Source organism: Watersipora subatra, chromosome 8 (genome assembly GCF_963576615.1).
Source record: "Watersipora subatra chromosome 8, tzWatSuba1.1, whole genome shotgun sequence".
Classification (NCBI taxonomy): domain Eukaryota; kingdom Metazoa; phylum Bryozoa; class Gymnolaemata; order Cheilostomatida; family Watersiporidae; genus Watersipora; species Watersipora subatra.
The window spans coordinates 58,623,558-58,645,479 of NC_088715.1; the positions used below are offsets into that span (position 1 = coordinate 58,623,558).

General features: G+C 34.6%; 1 protein-coding gene across 1 annotated transcript; it reads left to right on the forward strand.

Moving 5' to 3' along the window:
• Positions 1-262: 262 nt before the first annotated feature.
• On the forward strand, positions 263-20,401 carry LOC137401374 (alpha-1,2-mannosyltransferase ALG9-like). The gene is made up of 14 exons (XM_068087692.1): positions 263-403; positions 3,397-3,547; positions 4,099-4,233; positions 4,677-4,747; positions 5,660-5,822; positions 6,961-7,022; positions 7,982-8,175; positions 8,789-8,914; positions 9,684-9,826; positions 13,691-13,814; positions 15,301-15,451; positions 15,604-15,733; positions 17,962-18,092; positions 19,967-20,401. Exons 1-14 carry the CDS (start codon positions 330-332, stop codon positions 20,085-20,087), a joined length of 1,776 nt encoding a protein of 591 aa, XP_067943793.1. The 5' UTR covers positions 263-329; the 3' UTR covers positions 20,088-20,401.
• Positions 20,402-21,922: the final 1,521 nt, after the last annotated feature.

Sequence of the window (21,922 nt, forward strand, 5' to 3'; positions counted from 1 at the left end):
TATCGGACGCATCGAGATTGCGACAAGAACCACGTTAGAGAATAATGGATACAGCTGTAGATGTACGATAATTTGATTTACGGCAGGTACCGATATTCGAACCAAGTTCGAAATCTGTGCAGGCCCATTAACCTTGCACATTGCACGGTGAAGTACTCTGCACCGGCATACTCGGTGTGTTTTCATTAGCCTAAAACGTACTCCTAGTTAGATTGCGCGCTTGAATTGCAAAACATACCGAATGTGCTATGTCAAGGACGAACAAAAAAGTAACGTTGGATAAGGTGTATTTATTAATTTTATAAGTTTGTCACCCCAAAAGCACCCAGATGCCAGACACAAGACGGCGAAGCAGAACTGCAGAGCCGCGAATCAGAGAAATTCCTATCAACTCTAGTGTTAGGTATAATTAATAATTAACTAAACTCAATCCTTGTTTTGTTGCAAACAACGACGAGCACTTGAATCAAAGATCTTCCACTCACCAGGCATATAATCAATATGCTAACACACTGTCACTAACCCTGGTCGTAATCTTTAGCATGACATGACTACCAAATGCTAGCTAATTACATAAACTCAAGAAGCACACTCCTTGCATTTGCCTTAGTGTGTTCGAAAGAAGAGGTAAAATATAGCATGTGATCGTGCACTCGATAAATTTTAAGATGTCAACAAAACAAATTAAAACAGATACATTTGTAATAAGTTAGCGACAAAAATTAGTACCCTGAGGGACAAAATTTTATTTTATACATTTGGTGTCGAAGTTTTCCCTGTACTTTTTTCACGGCTCAAAAAGATTATGCATCTCTACAAAAGGATTATTACTCGGCAGAGATTTAATAAAATGGACGACTACAAAACTTTCAAGAATTTTTCTTCAACAAAAATGTTTTTCATTTCCTTTTGGTGAGGCAGGGTTTTAAACTTAACATCTTGTTAAGTTAAACTTAACAAATGTTACACTGAACCTTTGGGCAGCATGTTGCATAATTTGTCTCAACTAATACATGCAGTTAATTATTGTTCAAGCAGATTGAATTTTACTCGCTGGTAATAATTTGAGTTGTTTTGTGTGTCATGTTAACCAAAAGACCTTGACCTCATGTGACCAGTTTTATTTGTTATACTAACATGAAAAAGAAAATGTAGGATTGATAGCTTATAAGCCCACTACCTTCGGAGAAAAACCAATGCTTATGATGACAAATATTTTTGCAATTATGATCATTTTTCTTTTACATAGTATAACCCATTTAGCCAGGCGCTTTCCTAATTATGTGTCATTTCTTTAGTAAAATGTTGCTTTTATCTGCAAAAATGGCCAAGAAATTCCTTGTTAGCAAACATTACATATTTGTAAAGGGCAAATTTGAAATTCACTAATTTTACAATGATGTGCATTGCGAATATAGGTTTTGGCTATTTAAAAAGACATTGCAATGTTAAGTTTATAAGTGCATGCAGTTTATAAGATGGTTCTGATTTATAATGGCACTGCCCTGCAATATGTTACGAGAAAGCACTCGTGAAATAGCTTTTTATTCTGCTAGATATATTTTCTTTGAATTTTCACATTCCTGTTAATAATACATATCGCCATTCCGGGAATTCTCAGATTAACTCTTCAAGACTCACACTTCCTCTGGATTATCATAAATCCGCTACTGATATAAGTTAAAAAAAATTATAGGCCTAACCTGAAATTCGCATAGTGTTATCATAAAATAACTCTAAAAGCCCAAGCACGTAATCATTTCGTCTCGCCAAATAAAGACTCGTTTTCATTAACGTTCTAGTTCCACGTATTGGTACTGACTATGCCCAAATGTATGATGCAGTGGTAATATTCAAAAAGGGTTTCTAGGCACAAACTACTATGAATTAGTCAATAAAATTTTGATAAATGTGTAGTACTTTTCAAAGATATGACGGATGAGGCTGAAAGTATTTTAGTGGATGCTTTATATATGGCAGTCACAGGCGATAGGAAAAAAGTGGAACATGCCTCCACATCATTTTCCGTTATGCTACTAAATGCCAAGCTCACTGTTGTATTTCAATAGTTGTATCTTGTAATTGTGGTTATATGCTAGTAACAATTGTCTTATAAGATTGCTAGTTTCTTTTTTATTTCGGCTACTCCGTTTAGCCACTGAAATTAACCAATGGAGTACTTTTTATTGGGTTGTTGAGCGTTAGATCTAATAGCTTTCAATTGTCCATATCCCTCAATTTTGGATATGGTCTTCGCTTCTTTCGTGTCAGCACTTGGCTGCAAATAAAAAAGGCTTCACTGCATAATGGAGTCACATTCAATTAATCTGACGCTAAAAACCTTCACGTTATGAGAGAGGCTCCTAACTGCTGTTTAGTGCTTTAAAATGTTTTCTTAGAGGCATCGGAATTCGATCCTCTAACTTTTAAAAGAAGACTTGATACGTGATTAAGTTATCGGTGTCAAATGGAATACATTGAATGTACCGCTTGGTCATGTTCAAGTCAAACAATCTGTTAACGCAGTTAAGAAACCAGTTAACAGATTGTTAATTGTTAATATGTTGCGAGCAGAGCCTTTTTTTGTAGAAAACAAAAGAGAAATGAAACATTTGTGGACAAGCATATTTAGCCATGACTTGAAAAAGAATTGCAGTCTTAACCAGTCATTTGCGGATTATATAAATAATTGCGTGTTTATGGAGTATTGCTCTGAGTTTCTAAATGCTGCAACCAATCAAGACCTATTTCCGAAGTATAGATGTTTTGCGCATCAAGTGCAGAACGTTGCACATTCCCAAGCACACCAGCAATATTTTGTAAAACTAAAATGAGATTTTACTTTGAACGACAAACTTTGCCATAAAATTCATAGCATATTTTAATTTTTTCAGAGTGGTATTATTTGAAATGATCAAATGAGATACTCGTTAAGGAAGTCATTCATCTTTCTCTCCGATGATGTAGCTCCATTTAATAATATAACTGAGAAATTCTGTTATGAGTTTTTACGTGATTGTGCTAATTGCAATTTTCAAACGTTGTCACTACATTGGTCAACTGCTCTAAACAACAACAACATACAATTTTTGACATACCTCATCAAATGACTGGTCGAGATTGTAATTGCTTTTTAAGCAGGGGCTCAATGTGGGTGCACATATTAGTCCTTTTCCAAAAAATGATAAGTCAAGTAGCCTGACATTTGATGATTCTACATAGGCCTACATGTCTATAACTCAGCTTAACAACGTGTTGCTAACAAATTGTTTCACCCGAATGTGATTCAACAGGACCTTTCACAGCTTTTCATATTCTTTATATTACATTATCTGCTATTCTGTAACAGTTTTCATAATCAGTGACCCTTTAAACTAGATGCTAGCTTAATTACAGTACAGTGCCATGGCAGGGGCCAATCTGCAGAGGCTCAGTATGGACACCTAAGGTTGACACGGCCTTCAAGTTATTGCTCTCATTTCGACTAGTATCTGCCATCTGGAGTAACATATCAGACTGCGACGAGACTTACAACTATTGGGAGCCCGTGAGTCCTTTACACGATTTTTCTTAGCCAAGTTATTGGAATGCTGAAGATACCATTGGAGACTTTTGGTGACTGGCTGCTCTATTTCGAGTCAGCAATGAGGTTTATGAATGTTTTTACTCTTTTTTTTTTATACCGAAATCAATTTAGTTTTTTGTAGATTATCTTTTATTTTAGTGTTTACTGAAGAAATATTGTTGCTATTGTGACCTGAGTTATGATGATAATTATACTAGTGAAGAAAGAGACTTGAGGAGGTATAGACTAGATTGAAAAGTTTAGCGAACTGATCTTTTGTCGAAGGGCTTAGCGGATCAAGATATCTTTATTTCAGTGCAATTGTTTAATGTTGTGGTCCAGGAAATCTGGTCAGCACCTGCACCAATATCTCATACAGCAGAGACAAAAATGAATTGCTCTAAGAGGAAAAGCTGGTTGATATTTACGTTAAGCAAGTCGATACTAGACAAGATCCTTTTAGTCTCCCTGTGTTGGCAATCCATGACAGACATCAGCTCTGAGCTAGCATATGTCAGATGTTGTTGTTTCAGGCACATTTCATGCTGTATGGCAATGGATTCCAAACCTGGGAATACTCCCCGCAGTATGCCATCAGATCCTACGCTTATATTGCTCTCCACGTCATTCCGATCAAGGTCATAAGACTTTTTACTGCCCCTGAGAGGGTGAGTACGGCAGCCATTATCGGTTTGGACTTATACTTTTCTGTTCATTTGTAAAATACTGCAATGTTTAATTAAAGCGCAATTAGAAAAAAAATCATGCGTAATCATGCTATTGGTCAGGATTGTCCACTCCTGTTAATATTAAGAACAGTTCTATAAAACTCTGTCATTTTATCTGGTGCACAGACAGCGTCAGCGTTGCCTACAAATAAAGCGATGAAGTTTTATTGATTTCAACCTTGAAACATCCTGACAGTCAGATCACCTCAAACATAAAAAACAATTGCAAATAATAGAAAAATACTGATGCTTTCTAATATAATCTACAATTTTTGTAAGTTCATGTGTGATAGAGACACAGAGTCATCATGAAGGGTTTTTTTTGTAGAATAACCTGTAACTGTCTGCTAACAATTGCAGTATCTGATCAGTTAATTTTTTAGATTTTGACTTTTTACTTCATCAGATGCGTGCTGGCCATGGTCTGTGCTTCGTGTGAAACTTACTTCTATAGGTAAGTCTTTATTTTACATCAAAACATTGTTAAACATGATGTGATTGCATTACGTTACTCTATAATAGCAAGCCAGTTATACACATGAGTGCAGACAGTGCTAAACTGACTGACAGAAGCACAAATGGATTTGTAACAAATCTTGTTAAAAACTAACCATATCATTTAGGGAATATGATACGGCAGACCCTCCCCCTCCATGCAACATTAATTCGTTTCAGTGTTGGCAGTATAAGGCGAAAATGTCATTTAGAAGGGTTTAGAAACCTTCAGTAATTATCTAATGCAAACACCCCCTAGTAGAAAACATCAAAATTTTATATACATACCGTACATATTAAAATTTAATAACAAAATAGTATGTTAACCTTAGTAACTATGGTTACCTACAGTAACTTTCGTGTATTTAGTGGGAATAATTTGCTCATAATTACGGTTATGATTCTTACTTCTTACTTTAACGCCGTTATCAATTTTAGGATCCATGGCTAACGTATTAAAGTTATATATGCAGTTACACACGTGTAATGAATTAATTTACTGTACTGAATAATTATGCCAAAGCATAATTATTGATTAAATTATTAAATTAAAATTATTAAACTGTTGGTTAACTTGGGATTGCCTGTTTATTTGAAGCAAAATGGTTTTCTGGTTATCTAATGCCCCTGTGAGAAAGCCACCCTTGAGGCTTTTTTGAGTTGGGCCAACAGTCTTTAAATTGTTGGAGCTCAGGCGCAATCGTGGTTGGATGTCCTTCCTAACACCACAAATAGTCCTTGTTTGATTTCAACCACTGACCTGCTGACCACATATCAGGGCTCTAACCACTGAACCACTACTGCTCCATTATGATTCCAATTTCTTGTAATCCATGTACTGCTTCCTGTACTAGACACTTTATGTTAACAGAGGAGTGATCAAGCACTATGATGCGTCTGTGGCTCGTCTCACCCTTTCATTCATGCTCCTCAGCACCGGCATGTACATATCAGCAGCTGCGTTCCTCCCTAGCAGCTTCTCTATGTATATGACTTTGTTGTCTATGGGTGCCTGGTACAGCGGACACCTGCCGGTAAGTGCTTGTGAGCAGTGGCATATTCCATCTTATGAATAGTTTACAATTATAACTAGACGCCTGTCATCATAGCAGGTGCTTATGTCAAGGATTTGGTTCTGTTAGACATATGGTAGTCAGTGTGTCTTCACACTGAAGTTTCATGATATAACATCTGAATATGCTTTAGAGTTCATGTTGTCATGGCTACCGTTATCCGTTGACTTGCAAATTTTCAAAATTGCGCAAAAACATTAGCAAATATTATTTGGACATGCGGAGTAATTTCTTACATGCATTATTCAAAATTTCTTAAAACGTTAGTTTTGTAAGTACAAGTAAAAATCTTGTTGCAATTAAAAATAATCCAGCAAGTTGACAAGAAATATAGATTGAGTTAATCGAAATTATATCTAGTGTAAATTAAACTAAATTATGCCCCATATTTTTATTACTCACTCGACCACAGAATTGACGTATTGTTGAGTGTACACCTCTGTCTCTAATGTACAGCGCCAACAAAAACCTTCTATTGATTGTTAATTTTGTTGTTATTTACATTTTAGTTCTCCATTGTTTTATTCGATGCAGTTATTAATGTGGTGTTTAATAAATCGTTGCATTTGCTACTGATTTTGATGCCTGAAAGAATTAGACCAGGTGCAATATTGGATTGACTTAACTTCTTATTTTGAGTTCAGCCTGCACTTGGTCTTGCCAAGTGCAGCTTACCTGAGCAGCCTGTCTTGCTGTATGGAGGCAAGATGAAAGAGAGGAAGGTGGTATATTTGTAATATTGCATGTGATAGTGTGGTTTGCTCTATGGAGGCGAGATGAAAGAGAGGAAGGTGGTATATTTGTAATATTGCATGTGATAGTATGGTTTGCTCTATGGAGGTAAGATAAAAGAGTGGAATGCAATATATTTGTAATATTACATGCATGTAATATAGTGGTTTGCTCTATGGAGGTAGATGAAAGGGAATGCAATATATTTGTAATATTGCAAGCATGCATTAGTGTGGTTTGCTCTATGGAGATAAGATGAAAGAGAGGAAGGTGATATATTTGTATCATCATCGATAGGTTTACAGGCTATTGATGCATTTGATTAGTTGGTTTTACTGCTTCTGATTGTGACTTTTTCTTTTGTTAGGTGGCCATTATATCAACGGCTATTAGCGCTATCATTGGATGGCCATTTGCTGCCGTGCTTGGGTAAGTAGAACAGCAGCCAAACCGAATACATTTTGTCAAAATGAAAAGTGGGGTTCTTTTTCAAATGTTAGTCGGCAATCTTTGTAATCGTTCTGCATTTTACTTGCTGCTAAGCGATGTGGGACAACTCCTTTGAAAGTGTCATGCTTACTAGTCGGTAAGTAGTTGTTACACCCTTTGCTGACAAGTTTTTTTTAGTTTGAAAGTTCTTTTTTATTTAAAAACTCTTGATTCCATCAGTCTGTACAGTTTATAATGCTCCAGCTGGTTTTCTTGCATCTGCCTGACATTCTCTGTGATGTGAGTAACAGTCACCCTATGACTCATTTATGACTCACTTAGCTGCCTTTCAGAATACTGTCATGAATTGTGATGCAGAGGCCTCTAGCACAGGTTTATACTTCTCCAGTTCCATTCCTATTTAATCTCTTGCGATGTCTTGTCTCACCACTTGTACTTCGCTTTTCTGGATAATATATTGTTTTGCGCCTAAATATATCATTTTATGTGGAGGGTACATGCAATACCAAGAAAAGCCTTTAGCCTTGTCTCACCATTTTTCTACCACAAATATCTTTGCTGGCTATTGGGCATGATCAAACGATTAGACTTGAAAAACAAGTTGTCCGGGTTGAAAGGCTAAGGTGTGGCTTTCACATTTTAAAAAGAAACCCAAATTTTTAAATGACATTGTTTGGCATATACAAATGTTGCTGGTTTGTGTGAAGGCTTATTTTTGATTTTTGCTGCGGAGCCGTTGTCTCATATATGCTCCGGTGTTTATGGTCATCTTCTCTTTGAGAGCCCAACCAAAAATTTTATGATAGGAAGGGAAGTATGTTGTAGACTCGGTAGTGCCACTGAATATCTAAACAGTCTCAGGATCAGTAAAATCTCAGGCTAAGGACCTATTGAACTCATAATTCTCCTTATAATGCTGTATTTATTATGTTGTTCAGGGCACCACTGGCCATAGACATTGTATACCGCAAGAAGAAGCCACAGTTGTTTGTGGTATGGGTTATCATATCCCTATGTCTAGTGCTGGCTCCAACAGTTTACTATGACTCCCTCATGTACGGCAAGCGTGTAATTGCCTCCCTTAACATCATCATGTACAACGTTATGACTTCTCATGGACCAGACTTATACGGTTGGTGCTATTCTCTCAAAAGACTCTTTTGCATTTTTGATAAATGATGGTCGGCATATTACTATTTATCTAATGGATTATTTACTCTCTTCTGACACCCAAATGCATATGCAAGCTAAAATGTTTTGTTAAGACACCTGTCAAAACTGGACATACAGTTCCATCCCTTTTGTGTCACATTCTTCAAATTTTAAGTTAACTTGTGATTAATTGATGCATGTTTTTATTTTAATATTTATTTTTGTAATAAATTATTTAACCAATCATTACTTTTTTTTAATTTAAAAGACAATTATACTCTAAAAAAATTCATTCGAGCAGCATCATGAGCTGCGTAATCTTTTATAACCCATTTGGAGTTGTCAACTCCTTTTTACTCACATCCGCAATCTTGTAAATATAGACTATTTTATTTATTATGTGAAAAAGAATGCCATATTTTTCATTTTATGAAATAAGTTTTACAAATAAACAAAGTAAAATTTGGTTTCTGTCTTAACCCAGCATCTCATTACTACCCTATTTGAAATAAGTTTTAAAAAGACCTCTGATTTGACAGAATCATTTTAAGAACTGGTCAGGAGTGTTCTTGAGTGTTCAAGGTTGTCTGTAGGTACGGAGCCGTGGACATTCTACTTCATCAATGGTTTCCTGAACTTTAACTTTGTCTTCCTTCTTGCCTTACCAGCGATAGTCCTGCTGTATGCTACACAAAAGTATACAGGACTAAAGTTCCCAGGTGAGCAGCGGGTTGGTTTCATGACAGAATCTAATAATTACAATAAATCTTTCACAACAAAGAGAGCTTGTAACTTGTTTTCTTGCACCTTGTGGAAACCTAGGCTCCGGACCATGCTAGTATGAAGATGTAGTAAATGTGTATCTTAGAATTGTTCCAAGGGTTTACTAAATATCAAACTGTTTTGCGTGGGTCTTGCTGTAACTATTGGCAATTAGCAGAAATTTAGTCGAAATCTCAGCTACCTGCTATATATTTGTAAGGAGTTTATAGAAGCTGAAATTATAAAGTACATATAGATACAGAGTAGCTGTCATTCAAGATTTTATAGCTGTTCTAGCTATTCCTGTCACAGAATGGTTTAAATGTACTTGTACTTGCAAATATACCATAGTGCAATTATACCATAGTGCAATTTGAGGAGTTGTCTCGCCTTTTGCAAAGCGGTGATGACTTTGGGTAGACAACCCTTGATGTTTTTAATATTTTTAAATTTTTTGATCTCTACTTTTAGTAAGCTATTAACACATGCAGTAAAGTAATCTTTTTATTATTTTTACTTCAAATATTTCCTGAATATTTTTAGGATTTCAATAAGTAGAACTTAGACTATTTTTGTGCAAGCTTTATTTAGAGAATCTAACAGTTACCTGTTACAGAATATATTATTAACAACATATGTGTTCTCTCAATCTCTGCCATTTATTTGTATGGTTCACTTAGCTGGTATGGGTCTAAATACCACTCACATACAGCGTCACTGTTTCAGGTATCCCTCACTATATAGCCCTAGCTCCTATGTACTTGTGGATAGTCATATTCTTCAGTCAGGCTCATAAAGAGGAAAGGTTCCTCTTCCCCATATATCCACTCATTTGCTTGAGTGCCGCTCTTTCCTTGGACTCTCTCCAGGTAACTTGCTATGAAATGTGATGTTGCTGCTTCATCGTCTGATTTGAGTGGTCGATTGTTGAGTTATCACTAGTGCCCTCCACCTGGCATCTGCCAATTAATATTATTATTATTTTAATAGATTTTAATGTTGAAAGTTAAATTATCCAAATGTTTATATAAAATTTGAACTATCAGCCCACCCAAAGCAAAAATATTTATTTACTGTATTATATTGGTGTCGCCTTTGAGAACTGTGAGACGCTGTGATTTTATTGAGATATTTTAGATGCTCCCACAACACAATAATCCATTCTGGTAATGTTAATGTTATACGGATTTTAAGTTATACGAACAGCAAAATGCATGTAAATTTCCTAATCCGTTCTAAGATCCAACCAAACTCTTCCCCTCCGAAGGAGAATAACTAGCCTAGCTTTTTAATTTAATGACTGTGCAGTAACTTTGTTATTATATGTTTGTATCTACACCTTTTCTCTTTTTTCTTATCACTTTTACTCGGTTTAGAGTCTGTCATTACGGTAATTTTACAAGAGTTTTAAGGGAAAATGGTCACCTTCAATGTAAATTTAGATCAGTTATTTTGTAACTTTTTTTCTAGACAGCAAAGTATATGCAACAAAGAAAAACGAAATATTGTAAATGTCTAAAATAAAGACTCCAATTTGTGAAATTCAGATTGGTAGACCGACACTCTAACACCTGCACCAATCGACTGCCTTGAAATATTTCAGAATACTTGTGCAACTACTTATTCTCTTTGCTTTGTCAGCAGAACACCTGATGATCTCTCAGGACACACTAGACTACCAGGGTATTAGTATGTATAATAGAGATGCCCCTATACAACGTTTTATTGTTTTCTCTTGGAGCAGCAAGTGAGAAATGATATTTTAAGGTTAGCTATGGGACTCACGATATTCATATCAAACTTGAGAACTTGCACTGACTTGACCCTTTATGTTCTATGGAATTGCTCAGGTGAAACAAAGCAAAAACTTAACATGAATTCTTTACGTTATGTGAAATTTACGTTATAAAGTATATATGTTATAGGAGCTTCTACTGTAATTGTAACTTCAAGTAAAGCCTGACATTGATGTTTATTGCCCAGGCTCTTTACGATTACCTTTTTATTATGAAATTTAAAGCAATATCAATTGTATACGATGATTATCTGGAAACATTCCTTGGAATGATTTCAATATATACGTCAATGATGGAAATATATTTATATACACATAGATATATAAATATATATTTATATATCCAGTTGTTATATTCCACTGAAATATTGTTGTTATATTCCACTGTTAGTTGTTATATTCCACTGAAATGCTAGAAATTCCACTGACATACAGCCCACGGCTAAAGTGATATTGGAAAAAAGAAAGGGTACTGATGGTTGAGAAATACAATATTAGCAGTCAAATGGCACTGCAGTGCAATAGAATAACTGCAATGGTAGCTGTAATGTACTGGGTGTGGGTGTTATTATATACAACAAACAGCAATAATGAAAGGAAAAGATTATATGTTTATATCTCTCCCCCTGCAATAGGAGAAATGCAATATTGGTCAATATTAGAAGTAAAATGCACTGATATTATTAGAATAACCAATATTATTAATATAGTAATAATATAAAACCAATGCACAATTTTGTTTACATTTCAAAACGTCATAGCTAACAATATCAAGAAGTTGTGACATTTATATAGATTTTTAGAAAATCTATTTAAAAAAGTGTTTGGTCATGACAAACAGCAATAATGAAATGAAAAGATTATATGTTCATATCTCTCCCCCGCAATAGGAGAAATGCAATATTAGAAGTAAAATGCACTGATATTATTAGAATAACCAATAATTTTAATACAGTAATAATAGAAAACCAATGCACAGTTTTGTTTACATTTCAAAACGTCATAGCTAACAATATCAAGAAGTATCAAGAAGAATATCCAAACTTATAATTAAATATTGTAATAATCTCATTAGAATCGTTAGAAAAAAATATCATCGTCATTTCCTTTACTTTCACTGCTTTGAACATCAGTTAGAATACCAAAGTACTCAAAAGTTTCCAAAATGTCAATTACGTTTAAATCAGCTGAAAAGAAACGGTTTCTGTACTTCTACATTAATTACAGAAACCGTCTCCAATTCGACAATGCTATAGACTGGTGAAATGTGGACGTTATTTTTCGTGAAATGCACACGACTTAATTGTTCTCTGTTCTGTCGCTCGGCGTTTCGTTTGCCTGTCTTAATGTTGTTAAAAGTAAGGCTTGGCCAGTTGTAATAACGACTTTCCGCCAAATTGATCTGTCTATTTATGTATAATCCGATCAGATGGGTTAGTTTTAAGATTTTGCGGTAACCTTTCAAAGACTTGGTAACACGTTTAAATAGGTTTGTATGTGTTTTGTATCGTTATTATACTTTAACGAATCTACAAAAAAATGGTTAAATTTGTTGATGAGATTTCGACGCAAGGGTTTCGACGTTGTTGATGTATAATTTTCATAAGTTGTGTGCACATGCATTTATCATAAAAACTCTCAAACATTCGCTCCGCTCGTTTGTTCGTGGGAATATATTTATATACACAGTATATATAATAAATATATATTTATATATCCAGTTGTTATATTTTTATATGTATATATAAAAATATAACAACTGTAAAAGGGTTTAGAATGTAAATGTGAAATAATTAGCAAGTAATGGCTAGATAAAATCTATTGTGTTATGATTACAATGAAAAAATTATTTGGTGTACAATTATATGATTGTAATTTGTTTCAGTGTTGGCATCGTAAGGGGAAAATGTTGTAAAGAGTGGTATAGAAACCCATAGTAATTATTTAACGCAAACACTCTGGTCTGGTAAAAATCATCAAAATTTTATATAAGTACTGTACATATTAAAAATTACTAACCAAACAATATATTAACTCTAGGAACTCTAGTTACCTACAGTAATTTTAGTGTATTTAGTGGTTGCGATCTGCAATAAAATGTACCATTACAATGTAGGCTACTACGTGCCGTACTTACCGTACTGAGTTCTTACCTTCGACACAGACGTATAACATAGACATTAAGTTTAACTTTTAAAATTAATTTAGCTTACTAAACACATACATAAAGCTAAATTTTAGTATGTACCTTACTACACTAAAGTTCAAATTTGTCATAGGCTAGAATTTTAAATATATATATTGTCAGATATTTGTGTTTCGTCAAAGGCTACACCTCAGTTTGACCGTGTTTAACATAAAAATTTGAAAAGGCAAGCTTGCTTTTATTGATGATTACTCGGTATTGTTTTTTAATATAATTTAATTTTTTGCATAATTTTGTATAATTGCTTTACTTCAGTACTATATTTAGAGTTGCACCTAATGTCTGCAAACAGCTAAAAGAGCGGACATTTATAGATAATAGAAACATTTTCAGTTTGACCATTAAACATGACAGACTTGCCAAGATGGCTGACAGGAAACAAAACAAAAAACTGGAGAAAACCACAAACATATAGGGAACATAGCCCTCAGTCTTAGGAGTAATACTCTACTCTAATAGATATATCTAAATAATAGAGCTATCTAAAGTATTTATCTTCAAGTTTTTTTGCCAAGGAACAAGTTGAAATAAATACAGTGGATCCAACCATAAGGAGAGTCTAAGGGCTATAACAATTATCGTCCCACTTGAAATGATAAAGTAGAGGCTCCCAAGAATGTTTCCAAAATTGGCTAAAAACCCCCCAAAACTATAACTGCAGCACAAACATCATTGTGCATTAAATTGTGCCTTCCTTAGCTGAGTTAGTTATGGAGCAATCTGTTTTTGCAGAGGTTATTTTCCAGTCTGGTTGGATATGCGAAGCACTACACAGACTTTCTATGGTATATCCCAGTTGGTATTGTGTGCGTATCTGGCCTCCTCTCCATATCTCGTAATCTAGCCCTATATCACGGTAAGCTTCATTTTCTTGGATTTTCTAGAGAGAGTTACTCATGTGTAATGAGTTGGTGTTTTTGGTAAGCATTTTTTTCGTCAATCTAAATCTATTAATCAGTAAGGTCTGTGATTCGGTACACCGAGACATTTAGATTCCAGTTATGTAGGCCTCACATTTATAGGGGAATTATGGTAGGTTTGAGTTTGATTAGGATACCCTATGGTACACCATCAAGTCGGGTCTGTTGACAGTGTATCAGCACATGCGTGGTGATTAGACAGCAAAAGTCATAGCCTGAGATCCTTATAAATATGCTAATGTTATTAAACCTCGATAACCGAACAATTGCTTTAGAACGATCGCATTTGGTATATGCTAAAAACTTTTTATTAGATTCCTTCGTTGGGTTTTTCGATAAAGTAAGTACTCTGTTAGCCACATATATTTTGAAAACAGCATAGGATAACTCCATGTTTATAGTTATTCATCTGGCTAACTGAATGCTTATTCCGTATCAATGCCATGACATATATGTTTTCCTGCACATCTCACAAGAGTACATGTAGATAATCTGACAGCGCTCTTAATGATGCCGCCTTGGCTAGCTCTGAAGCTGCGCAAAACTGTATAGCCATTTGCTAACAAATAGATGTTATTTAGCTTGGCCACTATGGGTTCATTCCATTAGCTGTGTGGAGTTGAGCTCAGACTATTGTCATATACACTGGACCCTTGCCATACGATTTTAATTCATTCCAATGTTGGCATTGTAAGGTGAAAATGTTGTATAGAGTTTTATCGAAACCCATAGTAATTATCTAATGCAAACCCCCTTGGTAAAAAACCTCAAAAGTTTATATACGTACTGTACGTATTAAAAATTAGTAACAAAATAACATGTTAGCATTAGTAACTATAGTTACCTACAGTAACTTTAGTGTATTCAGTATAGTTAGTGGTTATTATCCGCAATAAAATGTAACATAACGAACTACTATGTGCAGTATGTATCGTAGCGTTCTTACTTTTAAGACATACATATAACATGTCGAATTTAGCTTAAATGAGTTTAGCTTACTAAACACATACTTAATAAACTAATACACATACTAAGCACTAGTTTTTAGTACGTATTTTACTAAACTAAACATAAACTTTGTCATCGTCTAAAATTTTATCACTTGTTTCCCGTTTCATTTTTACTATAATTTATAACGAATGAAGCTGACCTGGAAGAGAGCGAGCATCGTATCTTTGTTAGGCATTATGGGAAGGATTTCGGCGAGTAGCGTGTCGGCATCTCCATTACTTTGATGTATTCAGCACTAGGACTGCTGAATTTTTATTTCGAGGGGAAATTTTTGTTGAAATCGTATGGCGAAAAAAATGTCGTGTTCCACATTGCAAGGCGAAAAAAATCGTATAAGGGGGACATCATAACCCAAGAGCGCACTTTACTGTTTGAATTCTATAGGATGTTAATCCTTGGCTATATCTGCAGGTTACCACGCTCCCATAGACATCTACACAGCACTGAACAATATCTCATCATACCGGAGCATACATAGACTCAGATCTGACGCATCTGTATCTGTATGTATGGGGAAGGAGTGGTACCGCTACCCCAGTAGTTTCTTCCTAGCCAGTGAGCGGTAAGTTCTTTGTTAATCATTAAATGTTTGTAATTGGTAGACAAGTATGACCTTGACCTACTCAGTGTCAAGAAGTACAAATATGTTTAAAGCATTCGTTTGTATGTAATTTTAGTTTGTGTCTGTTTAATATTTTACTTTGTTTTTGGAAGTTGGAAACTGCTGTTCCTCAAATCAGAGTTCAGAGGTCAGCTGCCAGGTCGCTATGAGAAAGGGGAGGATGCAATGAGAGTCATACCTCGCAATATGAATGATATGAATAAGGAGGAACCTTCAAGATATGTAAGTGCTGACCACAGTTCCCCCTCTTCTTGCTGCTTTATCTTAAAGGTCCCTGGTAGGGTTAGATTATGTTTACTACTTATCTTAAAGGTAACTGGTAGGGTTAGATTATGTTTACTACTTATTTTAAAGGTACCTGGTAGGGTTAGATTATGTTTACTACTTATCTTAAAGGTACCTGGTAGAGTTAGATTATGTTTACAACTTATCTTAAAGGTACCTGGTAGAGTTAGATTATGTTTACTACTTATCTTACTGGTAACTGGTAGGGTTAGATTATGTTTACTACTGATCTTAAAGGTACCTGGTAGAGTTAGATTATGTTTACTACTTATCTTAAAGGTACCTGGTAGAGTTAGATTATGTTTACTACTTATCTTAAAGGTACCTGGTAGGGTTAGATTATGTTTACTACTTATCTTAAAGGTACCTGGTAGAGTTAGATTATGTTTACTACTTATCTTAATGGTAACTGGTAGGGTTAGATTATGTTTACTACTTATCTTAAAGGTACCTGGTAGAGTTAAATTATGTTCTCTACTTATCTTAAAGGTACCTGGTAGGGTTAGATTATGCTTACTACTTATCTTAAAGTTACCTGCTAGAGTTAGATTATGTTTACTACTTATCTTAATGGTAACTGGTAGGGTTAGATTATGTTTACTACTTACCTTAAAGGTACCTGGTAGGGTTAGATTATGTTTACTACTTATCTTAAAGGTACCTGGTAGAGTTAGATTATGTTCTCTACTTATCTTAAAGGTACCTGGTAGGGTTAGATTATGTTTACTACTTATCTTAAGGTCCCTGGTAGAGTTAGATTATGTTTACTACTTATCTTAAAGGTACCTGGTAGAGTTAGATTATGTTTACTACTTATCTTAAAGGTACCTGGTAGAGTTAGATTATGTTCTCTACTTATCTTAAAGGTACCTGGTAGGGTTAGATTATGCTTACTACTTATCTTAAAGTTACCTGCTAGAGTTAGATTATGTTTACTACTTATCTTAATGGTAACTGGTAGGGTTAGATTATGTTTACTACTTACCTTAAAGGTACCTGGTAGGGTTAGATTATGTTTACTACTTATCTTAAAGGTACCTGGTAGAGTTAGATTATGTTCTCTACTTATCTTAAAGGTACCTGGTAGGGTTAGATTATGTTTACTACTTATCTTAAAGGTCCCTGGTAGAGTTAGATTATGTTCACTACTTATCTTAAAGGTGCCTGGTAGAGTTAGATTATGTTTACTACTTATCTTAAAGGTACCTGGTAGGGTTAGATTACGTTTACTACTTATCTTAAAGGGACCTGGTAGGGTTAGATTATGTTTACTACTTACCTTAAAGATACCTGGTAGGGTAAGATTATGTTTACTACTTATCTTAAAGGTTCCTACTAGAGTTAGATTATGTTCACTACTTATCTTAAAGGTACCTGCTAGAGTTAGATTATGTTTACTACTTATCTTAAATATACTTGGTAGGGTAAGATTATGTTCACTACTTATCTTAAAGGTACCTGGTAGAGTTAGATTCTGTTCACTATTTTTCTTAAAGGTACCTGGTAGGGTTAGATTATGTTTACTACTTACCTTAAAGGTACCTGCTAGAGTTAGATTATGTTTACTACTTATCTTAAAGGTAGCTGGTAGGGTTAGATTACGTTTACTACTTACCTTAAAGGTACCTGGTAGGGTTAGATTATGTTTACTACTTATCTTAGTATCTTAGAACTTAATATAGTGGATGACCCTGCCGATCAAGTACTCCAATATAGTGAAGGTGAGATGTTCTTCTCATTTCACCTCATAGTAAGCTTAAATTTTATACAATTTGATGCATTTCAAAAAAGTTAATGTTCCTCAGCTTATTAAACAGTATAATCTTTGCTGGTATCACATAGTGGCTGTGTTTGTATTCCGACCTTTGAATTTTTCGAAAGGGACAACTCCTAACCTAAATTTTTTTAGCCATGATGGTCGAGTGCCAGCATACAAGGGTGTTGCATTGGGAGCTTTTGTTTTTCGGCAGAAGAAACACCGAACATTTGTTACTCTGCCAAGATATGCACTTTTCAATCCATAATATTGATACCTGCGGTCGGCACTTTTTGGTACACTACGCGAATGTTCGCTGTATACATAATTTATCATGTCTTCAGACCATTTTTAATTGACAACCACCTGCTATTTGTTATTAGTTTATAAAGCAGTATCCTGTTTATAGATGGATGACATTCACTGCCACTACCTAATCGACTTGGACACTGGAAAATCTACAGAGAGGGAACCAGATTATTCTAAGAATCCTGACAAGTATCAGCCTATACTTTCTTTGCCATTTCTTGACAATGAGAGGTGACTATTCCCTGGATGCTGCATTTTGTAGAGTGTTTGTAGATCAGGGCGTAGATTGCTAGAGTTTATATTAGAAATTCATAGCATATTTTTAGATGTATTGTTAATACTCATTTCAAATTCAAACTTTTGCTCAACCGATTTGCCTATGTTTAAAATAAAGATTGCTTTCGAGCTTCCTACAACTATCTCAAGGCGTTATGCCTGACAAACTTGCAAGAAAATGTTTAGTTGTAAAATAAGGATACCATTACTATACATAACAAAATCAGTGTCCGTCCATTTATAGCCATGGTCCGATTGTGGGAAAATGATTGTTATGTAAGGGATTTGAACTCACAACCATCGGCATAGTATTACACATGATAACCATGATGCCAATTGTGTTTTGCAGTTCTTCCCAATTTACTTATTCTATGCAATTCATGAGCACACTTAATCTCTCACAGCTGTCCGCATTGCCAATGTACTAGTATAAACACATATACTTGTACTAGTGTATACACATATACTTGTACTAGTATATATACATATACTTGTACTAGTATATATACATATACTAGTACTAGTATATACACATATACTTGTACTAGTATATATACATATACTTGTACTAGTGTATATACATATACTTGTACTAGTATATATACATATACTAGTACTAGTATATATACATATACTTGTACTAGTATATATACATATACTTGTACTAGTATATACACATATACTTGTACTAGTATATATACATATACTAGTACAAGTATATGTATATATACTTGTACTAGTATATACACATATACTTGTACTAGTATATATACATATACTTGTACTAGTATATATACATATAATTGTACTAGTATATACACATATACTTGTACTAGTATATATACATATACTAGTACAAGTATATGTATATATACTTGTACTAGTATAAACACATATACTTGAATGTGACTTTTACACTAACATTTGTAAGTTGGAGATTATAAGTATAACAAGGTACCTCATGATGACGATTGGGCTTTAAAAAGAGTTAAAAAAAATCTTACTTAAAGCATCTTCATGTCTAATAAATTTATTTGATAATTATTGATTATTGATATAATTATTCAAAGTTAAATTATGAAAATATCAATTGGTCTGTGAAGAATATGACGGTTTTACAAGTCTAGTTTACCTTGTTGTTTCATGAAGTACATATAAGCTTCCTACGTTATGTTTAGTTAATTTATAGATATTATAAAAAGCTAGGATGGTTGAATTATTGGCGCACTGCGAGCCATTCAGTAATCATACTCCTAGACTTTCTATTTTCACTTGCAATCGGTAGAGAGCAGCTGTAAACCTCACTGATTGAATACGATACCAACAAGGCCATTATATTTCATTCTCATACACTTAGTTTGATGTGCAGGAAGTTGCCTGTCAAATAGGTTTACTATAAGGACTATACCTAACAATGGTGAAGCTCTCAGTCTCCCAGTATACAGCCAACACTCAGCTCCGCAATCCGGGAGTTGTCCTTTCGTGTAATTCTGGAAGATTGGCAATTGTAGTTATGCTGTTAGTTATGTTACATACTAACATAAGCTAACATACTAACATATGTTACTAACATAAGCTAACATACTAACATATGTTACTAACATAAGCTAACTTATATAACACTTTCGCATTCATTTCACTCAATAATTCCTGATTTCTGTATTCCCATTTTTGTTTTTAACATGTAATGAAAAACATCATTTTTTTCATCATATACTGATGCCAATACAAAGCTATACGTACATGTACATACATGTTGTATAACACTGCAGCAAACTGCTGTTGTGTTGTAATATAAATTGTTTATCACTCATAATATATGTTTCTAGGTCTCACAAGCTGTTCCGGGCATTCTATGTACCCTTCCTGAGTGACGGAAGATGTACCTATAGGAACTACACTCTATATCAAGTTCGTAGACCGCCAAAGGTTAAACCAGACAAAGTCTAGCCAAAATACATTTTATTGTCTTCTTGTTGGACTTGACATCGCATGCTTATACTTTCAAAAACCATAGTATGTACTGAAGCTTAGATTCGAACAATAAAGTGCTCGTGCTAAGAAATTGTGACCTGTCAGTGTCAGATCAACCTGATAACAGTTAACTCGGCTTCTTATTACAGACATCATTTCACAGCTGACCTTCTCATCAGTAAAATATTCTCTTATAATTCCATCAATTTAAACCTGCTGCTGTGTGGTTAAGTCTTCTCTTCACCTTCAATCTGTTTGAGCTTATAAGTTGTGTTAGATTTGATGAGCGAAAAACCTTAGGGAGTTGTGCCCTAATACATGCTTGTTCCTTGCTCTAGTTTTGTGTTAGAAGATGGCGGTTTACCTGCCCATACTTTTTACTGTTTTAGAGATCTTGAGGTCTATCTTTAAAGAATGCCAAGCTTTTTTAACCCTTCCAGCCTTAGATTTGCAGTAGCGGTCTTTAATAACTGCCTACTCTGCAGGTCCAATGCGCAGCATTTGCATTTAATTTTTTCTATGTTTTGACGGCTTTGTAATAGCCATAAAAGCATATTGGTAGCAAAGTATAATAAAGCACAAATATATGTCCAGAAAAAACCTATTCAACAGGGTAAAGAGATTCTTCTTTAAGTATTGGATAAAATTGACCAATTTTTAAAAATATTTTGTTACTTTTATTGGTGATTTTCCGACATGTAGAGCAGTGGTTGCTTGGTTTCACTGAGTTCAATTCAACTATTTCATATATGTTTTATATAGCAGGTTCTTGTCAAGCCCTTGTGAATGGTATAGTGCGTCGGGCAAATGGCCTAAATACATAATTGAATATTCATAAAAAATTAAATTCATTCAAATAGCTGTAGAGTAAGATTGAAGAGCTGTGGAATAAAGATGAACTTCAATAATGTCAGAGCATACAGACTCGAGCGAATCAACAGCCCCTTTGAAACCTAATCAACTTATTTGCACCTTCTAAATCCTATAAGATAGAGGGAGCTGCGGTGCTTCAGTGGTTAGGGCGCTGGTATACAATCAGGAAGTTAGAGGTTCAAGTCACATTAGGACCATTGGTTGTGTTAAGAAGGGGCGTCGAGCCTTAGTAGTTACTGTGCCAAATCTCATGCACAAATAGTCACAATTTATCCTGTATATATACTGTTTGCAGTAGTGAATGGTATATCCTCCTAAACATAAAAAGTCTGCTCCAAAGCAATATACACACTCTCATAACTAGATTAAAGTTTGTCAACTTTCATGCTGTTCAAGGTAAGATTTTAGTGTTGCTCATCTCTATAATGGGTTACCACAAATTCTTAAATTTGATGTTAATGGACTTGTTCATATTTTCAACCCAATATTTTTGGCTAAAGGCCATCTCTATACCTTAATGGAAGGGCATAAAAAGATGGGAACATTTGAAGATGAAAATATATTTCTCTAAATTTGATTTATTGATATACACTCAAACCAAACAACAATTTAATAAGTTCTGTATAAACAAAGGAAAATTGCTGTTTTACAGAGCTATTTCATATTTATCTGACCGTTAAATGTTTCTCCAGCAGAAAAATTCCTTAGAAGTTGAGCAGGCGGCATCATTGAAAAAATAGGATGGAGATAAAATGCTCATACAGTCCCCATACCCGTCAGGATCAGGCACTGTCCAAAGATCAGTTGTAAACGTGGTGGTCTCTACTCCAAACCAACTCCATGTCCCATTCTCCTGTTTGCCGCCAACCCAATATTCACCACCAAACACTTCTGAAAATATATAACAAAATTAGTGATGGCAGATGGAAAAACTTATT

Excerpts from the sequence above, each read along its gene's own strand:
- LOC137401374 (XM_068087692.1), top strand. The coding sequence starts at position 330 with ATGCCAGACACAAGACGGCGAAGCAGAACTGCAGAGCCGCGAATCAGA. Across the intron at positions 8,176-8,788 it reads TCATGGACCAGACTTATACG|GTACGGAGCCGTGGACATTC; the intron begins GTTGGTGCTATT and ends GGTTGTCTGTAG. Across the intron at positions 9,827-13,690 it reads TTTCCTTGGACTCTCTCCAG|AGGTTATTTTCCAGTCTGGT; the intron begins GTAACTTGCTAT and ends CTGTTTTTGCAG.